The sequence below is a fragment of the Copadichromis virginalis genome, linkage group LG23 (assembly GCF_057382275.1).
Source record: "Copadichromis virginalis isolate Kocher_CV1m ecotype Utaka linkage group LG23, C_Virginalis_male_GT1.1, whole genome shotgun sequence".
NCBI classification, from domain to species: Eukaryota; Metazoa; Chordata; class Actinopteri; order Cichliformes; family Cichlidae; genus Copadichromis; species Copadichromis virginalis.
Window position 1 is genome coordinate 888,492 of NC_140639.1, and position 9,117 is coordinate 897,608.

General features: G+C 43.9%; 1 protein-coding gene across 4 annotated transcripts in view; it reads left to right on the forward strand.

The window, feature by feature from the left end:
- The window catches only part of p3h2 (prolyl 3-hydroxylase 2), a 48,958-nt gene extending 40,099 nt beyond the window's left edge, over positions 1 to 8,859 (forward strand). The window contains exons 4-16 of one of the 4 annotated variants that reach the window (XM_085449411.1): positions 329 to 460; positions 1,570 to 1,697; positions 3,039 to 3,194; positions 3,820 to 3,909; positions 4,251 to 4,291; positions 4,635 to 4,726; positions 4,830 to 4,957; positions 5,046 to 5,141; positions 5,282 to 5,462; positions 6,418 to 6,535; positions 6,622 to 6,697; positions 7,223 to 7,363; positions 7,862 to 8,859. In XM_085449411.1, coding sequence (XP_085305537.1) covers positions 329 to 460; positions 1,570 to 1,697; positions 3,039 to 3,194; positions 3,820 to 3,909; positions 4,251 to 4,291; positions 4,635 to 4,726; positions 4,830 to 4,957; positions 5,046 to 5,141; positions 5,282 to 5,462; positions 6,418 to 6,535; positions 6,622 to 6,697; positions 7,223 to 7,363; positions 7,862 to 7,954 — 1,472 coding nt within the window. In that variant the 3' untranslated portion in view covers positions 7,955 to 8,859. The remainder of the gene's footprint in view (positions 1 to 328; positions 461 to 1,569; positions 1,698 to 3,038; positions 3,195 to 3,819; positions 3,910 to 4,250; positions 4,292 to 4,634; positions 4,727 to 4,829; positions 4,958 to 5,045; positions 5,142 to 5,281; positions 5,463 to 6,417; positions 6,536 to 6,621; positions 6,698 to 7,222; positions 7,364 to 7,861) is intronic. The other 3 variants (XM_085449412.1, XM_085449413.1, XM_085449414.1) reach the window with 3 other exon arrangements.
- Positions 8,860 to 9,117: the final 258 nt, after the last annotated feature.

Here is a 9,117-nt window from a genome sequence, read left to right on the forward strand (position 1 = left end):
CTGGTCTCATACCATCTGTATGAGTTGCAGTAACTATAACATGAAGTTTGTTATGTGTGTATGTTGGAGTGCATTTATGGCGTGTCTGTGCACTTTGAACACAGGACATCCTGTAACAGGATCCCTCCTGCGGCTTCTTTCAGGCCTATTGTCAAACATCTTTTCAGTTTCTGGAACTATGAACATATAAAGCAACAACATGAGAGTTCGTTCTCTGCACGACCCCGTGGTTACCTGCCTGGAAGAGTCACGTCCTCGTCTCACAGCAGAAGGAATTTATGCTAAACTCAAATCAAAGACCAGCTCTGAGATCTTTCGTTGTTTGCAGATCACTTCACTCAGGTGCTGCACTGCGAGCACGAGTGTGTCAGAGACCTCGCCACTCGACCCGGCCGCCTCTCACCTATGGAGAACTACCTGCCTCTGCACTACGATTACCTTCAGTTTGCCTACTTCAAAGGTAGGTTGTTCTTTAGTGTAAAAAATGGTGACTGCACAATACTTTCAGACACTGTCTGTGTGAAGCTCAGTCTGACTGCACAATTATGAAGATGGATCCACCCATGAGTCCAACGCCCACACAAACACAGACATGTGTGTACACGAAGGCCCCACGACCACAAAGAGCTGCAGACGAGTGGATCGGCACGCCGGTCGAGTCTCACCTTGTATCACGAGCATCAACGGCGTGGCTGAACCTGATGCTGGTGCTCTGTGGTGCGCGCGAGTGTGAAAACATCTAAACGAGGGAGTGAAGAGTTCAGCACAGAAGTGTTGGCACGGCAACAACGCGTAGACGGGAAAAGATGGCGCTGAGGAGTTGTGACATCACTGATTATCGTGATGACCTGTAAACATGTGGCTCCAATAAGGAATCGTGGATCAGTGGGTCTGAGTGTGGGTGTGTCTCTTTCTTTGGCTGCTGTGTGATAATAATGGGAATGACTCAAAAATCAGACTTAAAAAGTTTGAACTTTTGTCCGACATTGTTTTCTCGATAAAAAGTTCATGCGCGGAGCGCTCGCGCTAACATCCTGTTAAAGGTTGGAAGTTTAAGGCAGGTGCTTGTTGCCTGCGAGGCAGGAACGTCGCTGCCTGTGACCTCCTGCTGTTTCACTCCTCAGCACCAGCAGGACTCATACCGTTGCAGCTTTTTCCTAAACACGTCAGTGGCATTTTCTCAAAGCTCCACACTCTGACGCCTGGGAGGAGATAATAAACTGCAGCAGAGGTAGGAGAGCTTTGGTTAACCTTCAGCCTCTCGTCAGGAGTGCGTTTGTGCTCGCAGACGTCTCAGGAAGCGCTCGGTGACGGGCGCTGGTCTCCTTCTGTTGTAGCAACCTGAGCCTGTGTGTGCGCCGTCTCCACTACGTCAACCTTTGGCTTTGTTTGTAATGAGAGTTTTGGAACGTCAGCTGTGACACATGGGTCTCATATACTCACATACTCCAGTCCTTTCACAAAACACTCGGTACACACTTTGCACATGTGTGACATGCATGATACAGTCTACTCCTGTGGAAACTCCAAGATAAAACTCCTTCATTTGCTTTGTGTGTCTCTCTGCAGCGGGCAGGCTGGAGGAGGCGCTGCAGTGCGCCCTCACCTACCTTTTGTTCCACGAGGGAGAGGAGTTCATGAAGGAAAACGCCGATTACTACAGAGAGGAGCTGGGACATGATGCTGAGCCACGAGAGGTAAGGAGCTGATGTGTTTGGACGTGAAGACACCAGATGAATTTAGTGAATGGGCCTCTAAATTAAACTTCATAAGAAGAGCAACGTGTCGAGTGTGTTTAGTGTCTGTGCCCGGCTACGTTACTGCTCGAGTATGCAGGATGTTGCATGAGAGAGCTGCGATCATTTGTTTTGGCCTCTGTTTGTTTGAGTTCGTATGTAAAGATGGAAGTTTTACCGATGAAAGTAAAAATGCAAATAAAACACCAACAAGTCATTTGAGAAGATTTCACTGAAGCGACTGGAAGGCAGGTGGCGTGGACACAAAGTTCGAGTCTCAGTGACCTCTGACCTCAAGGTCAGAGGTGATGTTTCCTGAAAATCTTGTGAATGCGATAACTGGGGAACAAGGTGACGTAGGATTTTGAAATTCATCCCATATGTGCATCACTAGGAGGCTGAGGGGTAGCACTGATCGCCGCCGGTACTTCTTAATTATCTGCAGACGTGATTCTGCTTGTTCTTTTCCCTCTTTTCAAAGACTCAAAGCTGGACGGTGTAATCAGGTTAATCGAGGCGCTCCGGGCTTTATGCGGTTTCTTTTAAGTTATGAGAACAAACTCTTTCAAACACCTTTCTGCGCTGAGAGGAATGAGGCTGAGGTAACTGGCAAGTGCGTCAAAGAAACAGTAAAGATTAAATAAAGGCTAAAGATTCCACTTGAGATGGATGTGCAGTAATGTAACAGGAGTGTTGGCGTGAGACGTCCGGGACTGGAGAGGAAAAGTGTGGATTTAAGGAAACCCGAGGAGACGAGAGGCAGCGGCCCTCCTGCTGTATGTCTTGGATGAAGCAGCTACTTGCCACTTGGCAGCTGCTGCCTCTTCAAGTTTGCTTTTCACTCGTGTACGTTTTCCATCCAGCTGGCAGCACTCGGCACATTTCACTCTATCGACATGCAATGTTTACGGCAACATAGTTTCCCCTGCCATCTTTTTTATTGTTATTCTGAGTAACTAAAGGCTAAATGTCTGCAAGCTAGTGAAAATGAAATCTGCAGAGGCTGACTACTGCTCATCAGCTACTTGTGCGCTGAGCGTTTGTTCTTCCTAAACTCTGATCAGCTGCTTTAAGAGGGAAACGCTGCCTCAGTCCAGCTCCAAGTAAACAGCTTTTCTCCTAAAGCCTGTTATTCATTAGAGACAGTGTGTGTGTGTGTGTGTGTGTGTACTGTCAAAGAAACAGTAAAGATTAAATAAAGGCTAAAGATTCCACTTGAGATGGATGTGCAGTAATGTAACAGGTGTGTGTGTGTGTGTGTGTGTGTGTGTGTATTGTCTTTCCATCCCCATCCGTTTACAGAAGAGTCACTGGGCCGCAGACTCTCTTCTTCTGCGTCCTCTCCCTCTTTTGGGGAGAGTTCGTTTACAGAGTCCGGGGTCCCGTGCCACGTCCGACCGCCTCCCCGCTGATGAGTCTGGCTTCTTAGGCACTCGGGAGGAGGAAAAAATCACAGAAGTGTGTGAGACACTGTGGGAGCTTTAGATCTTATACAATCCACCTCAATGCAGAGCAGCTCTCTGTGTTACTGCAATATTATTCTTTTTTTACCCTGAGGAGGGAAAGTTTCCCTCTGAGAAAATGAGCACATCACAACCATTAGCCCTGGCACTGAAGCGCAGAGAGCCAAAGGAAACACGGTCTCATTCTCATTTCCTTCATACGGACAAGAGGAATACCCTGTGACTTTTAGAGCTTGGAGAAATTATGGACAGACCTCTGAGTTATCTAGGACTCGTATTAAAATATGAATAATTTTGTCTGAAGGTGTTTTATGCACGAGAGATCAAAATAAAACCGTTATTTATTATTTATAACATAGAAATAAATCAAATGTTTAAAGTGAGACATGTTTACTGTTTGCTGCCATCTGATGCCGTTGTTGTGTCTCTGCAGTCAAGGGTTGGAAAAGTAAGTGGAACTAAAACAGAAACAATTTGCAACTAATTAGTTTGGTTGTTATCAGGTGAGTCGACAGCAGGGTTTTAACCTCAGAGAGGTGGAGTTTGTCAGAGAGCAGAAAAACAATGCAGATGACATTTTCCTTTACTCTGTTCACCATAAATCCTTTTTTGTTCAACAGAAAGCTGCATGGTACCTGAGGAGGCACAAACAGGAACTAAAGCTCCTTCTGATTGGCAGCAAAATCATGGGTGCAGAATTCACAGAAGGGGTAAGTTATGCTATTAAACCCTGGAGCAGCCTTTGAGCGCTTAATAACAAACCGACGTTCTTTAATTTTGTTTTCCCCCAAAAATGAAGGAGATTTAGTTTGTAATTTAACGAGCAGTTGTTGGTAAGTGAGTCCGTATGTTTGTGATGCAGAGCAGATCTCCTGCAGAGTGTGTAGCAGCCTTAATGCGCCCCTGCTGCTGCTGGCTCATTCAAAGCAGGGGTAACAGGTGTCTGGCATGGCTGCTGCACGTCTATCTGCTCAGCTAACAGCGCCACCTGCTGGCCATGCCGCCACACGTAACAATACATGCACATTTACAGTTTCTCTTTTTCTTTCAGAACTACTGGAGGAGCACAGGTGGAAGAGATGACTCAAACAGGTGAAACACTGTAAACAACGTGATGTGTATTCATCCTTTTGTTTATATTATATTTGTCTGGTAATGAAAAGACTGCCTTCAGTTCACAAATCCAAAGTTTCTAGATTAAAGGCATGTGCTGGTTCGCCCTCGCCACGCTCGCTCAGCTTTATAGACGGACGTTTTTAAATCTGTGTGTCAAACCTTCAAAGGGCACGCTGGTTTGTTCCAGCTCCAGGCAGGTGGAGATGTCTACGAAGCTAAACACAGTTCCAGTATTTGTGTTGTGAGCTTTAAATTCAGAAAATGTTCGTACTGCTGTTCCTGAGTGGGTATCTTCACACCAGGTTCTCTCCACATTCAGCGTTCCCTCAGGCACCGATGGCTGGATGGAGTATGTTCCCATCTCGCATAAGAAAAATGTCACCGTCACGTCTCCGCAGAGTCTCAAGGAAGGTAAAGTTTGGTGCTAACACAGCAGAATGAGGAGCTAAAAGGATGAAGACCACCACTGGCTGAGATAACAGTCTGCATTCTTCCCATGCTGTGATCTGGGCAGGGGGCCCCTTGTTGTACGAGGGCGTGCAGCTGGTGCAGAACTCGGCGGCTTTGAACGGGACCCAGCGGGTGCTGCTGGATCATGTTTTATCTGAGGAAGAGTGTGCAGAGCTCAGACAGCTGGCACATGTAAGGACAGTTTTACAGATCGTGCATTTGTTTCTGTCTCAGTGTGTGAAACTGTATTTAAAGTGGTTTTTGTATTCTTGTCCTAAAGACTGTCACGATGGCAGGAGACGGTTACAAAGGCAGGATGTCCCCTCACACTCCCAATGAGAAGTTCGAAGGAGCCAGTGTGCTTAAAACCCTGCAGGTAAACACTGGTCACTAAACAAACAAGTCTCTAATTTCCAGTCTGGTTATGAATGTTAGGACAAGCTTCATAAACTGTAAACAGGACTGTTAGGTTACCTTCACTCTGATGGCGTTTACAATTTCCCTCTCTCCTCCCAGCACGGCTTTGAGGGCAGAGTGCCAATGAGAAGTGCTCGCCTCTTCTACGAAACCAGCGAGCGGGCGAGACGAATCATCGAGTCGTATTTCGTGCTAAACTCCACGTTGCACTTCTCCTACACACACCTGGTGTGCCGGACAGCCATCAAAGGTCTTCAGCTGATGCCAAAACCAGTGTTTAGTAAAGGAAATAAAATGCTGCCTTTCACACCAATGATTTCAAATCCGGTCGTTAAGTGATGACGTGACGAATCCTAAAGTAGTCTGCGTTTAATATGGCTTTTGTGTTGTTAACATGTTTAATGTTTTGTATTTTCTTCTATTTAATCTCAAAAAGCTCCTAAAACAGTCAGTGATCCCTGTTGACCTCCCTCGGCTTTTATTACCGCTAATCATTTATTTAAGCTCAGTTTTTAAAACCTTAGGATGTAACTACAGCCCAGCCCATGCAGCAGTACATGAATGACTAACCTCGTATTGTGGATGGATTATCTCAGTTGTTCTCCTGGCTGAAGTTTGGTCCTTTTACAGCATCCTGCCATGCGATTACATTTGTTCCTGACCACCGAGAACACTCACGTTAACTTTTATCCAGTGGAAAAAAAGTTAGCTTGTTTATATTATGCTAACATAGCTGTGTCGCTAGCGGTCACGTAGCACATCATTATATACCAGCTAGCCCAACTTCAGTAACCCTACAAACGTCACTGCTGTTTAGTTTTCTGTCTTCATTTATGCTGGAAGTGATAGCAGAGCTGTACGTTTTAATTTGTTTCCAAAACCCCGCAGTCAGGACATGCTATATTGTATTTAGATAGAAGCTAGCGAGCTAACTCCCTGCTAACTTCTAACTCCGTTAAATGTCATAAATTCCGTTTTCATGGATGCCTGGATGTTAAACTCAATTGTTACACCTGGTAGAGCAGAACGCTGATCATTTTATTAAAGATGAAAGACTTTAGACAGTTTTTCAACTCTCAGTAATGCCATAGTGATCGTTTGATATATGGACCTGCAGCGGAGTTTAGGCCCAGACACGGCTAGTGACGTCAGACTTTACGACCGGATATCCAGGAAGATGGATGGTTGTTGCGTTTACCGTCACATGAAAAGCAGTGTTGTCATTTTTCCCTTAGGTCAGCAAGATCACAGGAATGACCTGAGCCATCCCATCCATGCTGACAACTGCTTGTTGGACCCTGATGCCAATGAGTGCTGGAAGGAACCTCCAGCTTACACATACAGAGACTACAGGTACGAGGTTTATCCAGACTAAAGTGTTTGTGAGGTTTGTTTTATACTGTGAGACGTTCCTGTTTCAATGTCCTTCTTTGTTTCAGTGCACTGTTATATCTAAATGCCGACTTTGAAGGAGGGGAGTTCATATTTACAGAAATGGATGCCAAAACCGTCACGGTGAGAAGTTTGCCCAGCAAAGATGATTTCATAGCTTTTATTTGTTTTGCTTCCAAACACGTTTACTTGTAAGTTCGTGTTAAATGTTCTTGAGCAGTAGTTGCTCAGGCTGCTTTATCACTAGTTTTCAGAGGAATGTTTTTTTGTTTAAGCTATTTAACACATTAATCATTCAAAGACAACCTGGCAAGGAACTCATTTTAAATTGAAACCAGCCAAAGGACACATTGTTGCCCTTTTTTTTTCAGCTGAGTCTAAAATGCTAACATAGTCTGACAAGCATGAGTATTTTTGCACCAACAAGGTGTTTCACAGAGTTGATGGCTGGAAAGCTGGAATATCCCAGCATGGTGTGCAGGATCTGGACCGTTGGAAACCCAAAAACTCATGAACATAATATTTACTTTAAAATCCTAATAATGTGTGAAGTTGATGATTTTTAAGTGTCACTGTTTATCTTCAGCTTTGTGCTCACATCACAAGATCATCGTAGCCTCACATCTGTCCTTCTGTCGTCCCCTTCAGGCATCAGTGAAACCAAAGTGTGGCAGAATGGTAGGTTTCTCATCAGGAGGGGAAAATCCACACGGCGTGAAGGCCGTTACGAGTGGACAGAGGTGTGCTGTGGCTCTCTGGTTCACCCTGAACCCACTCTACAGAGAACTGGTAAAACGTAGCTTCTTTGTCTACATCTGCTGGTGGAGTGTCTAGTTACCGTCTTTGCAGAATAAACTGAGAGAAGTAACTGGTTACACTGTAACAGTGTCACATTGTTACTCAGTTGGTAGAATAAAAACTACCTTAGTTTCTAATGGAGGACGCTGTCAGAGGATTCAGTGCTGGACACTTTGTTTCGTGCACTTTGTTGTCGTTCTATCAAGAAAAGGTTCAGGTGTTCTGTCGATATGTCAGGACCTCTTAAGAGGCAGGAGTCATGTGCCAGTGATCACTGTGTACTTAATTACATGCTGCTGTATTAAAGTCTCAACAGTAGAACAACTTATTATGAAAAGTAATCCTGTGTGATACTGGTTATACGGGTAGAAATCACTGGGACCGTTTGGAAAGGAAGAATGTTTTAACCAAAAATGTACAAACACAAAAAAATCTCACCGAATTTGTGCTGTTTAATAAATGTGTTGGACAAACTGTTTCCTGCTACAGGAGCGACTGCAGGCGGACGAGGTGGTCCGGGCCCTGGACACGCAGCATGTGTTCGGTCAAGGTCTCAACATCAACCCCAAAGATGAGTTGTAGAAACGTCAGAATGGCGCCACCTTCTTCAGTCAAACACTTGTATATGTTATTTATTGAATGACCTCTGGATCAGAACATTTCTATTTTTCTACTGTTTTGGAAGTGCAAGGTCAATGTCGTTTTGTGTTATTTTGATTTTTCCTCCTGCTTCTCGTTCAACCTTGAGTTTACATTTTGGTTCTTGGGCGTTCGATCCAATCACAGCCTCCGTGTGTTTGGAGCGACACGATGTCGTCAGCTTGTATCTGTAATCTCACTCAACTGTGAAGTTTCACTGCTTTGGTCAACAGACTTAAACACCAACATTTTCACTGTATGTTCATATATTAACTTGTGTCTTCACAAATGGTACAGGCAAGTATGATATTAAGCACATTATCCCTTTTTATTAGTTTGTATTTCTATGACTGTAATATATTTTTAAATATGCGGTGCACTGTTGTTTTCTCAGTCTAAAATGAGACTCATCTGAATAATTAGTGTCTTGTTGAATATTTAAGTGAAACGGGAAACATCTTTAGTCAGTTTAGTTCATTAGTTGTAATAAATCACTGCACAACACTGCCTAAGATGCTCACTGACACGAGGACAGAGTGTGTTTGGTTTTTCATTGTGTTTGTCTTGTAATGACAGCTGCTGGCTACATTTAATATAAGAAACTTTTTTTCATAAAAGATGCCAATTATTCCTGTTTCAAGGAATACGTGTTGAATAACGGTCTTTTATTACTTTGTGTGGTTGGTCCAGAACGGTCGAGTCGTGCACTGGAGATCAGGTGGAGAAGAAAAATAAATAAGAGTAACTTGGCTTTTCTACGTGGGTTCAAAATGTTTTACTGTTTAATTCTGAAATGCTGAAGAACACATGTATGTGTACATGCCTATAAAGTAAAAATATTTCACGTGTTTTGTGTCCCTATTGTTTTGTGTGTAATTACGTATAGCAACTAACAATACTATTTATCAGAAAACGTATTTATGTAACCAAACTCTCAGAGAAAAGACAGACGATAGGAAAAAGGTCATTTTTATTCAGGATTACATCGCAGCACTTTGTCAGGAGCTCCGCCCATACTCACAACTTGTGCAAGCATTTACTCAAACCATGCCACACCTGTATTTCCTGTTATTCAGTTATTTACAGAGGAGAGGTCACTGTGGTAC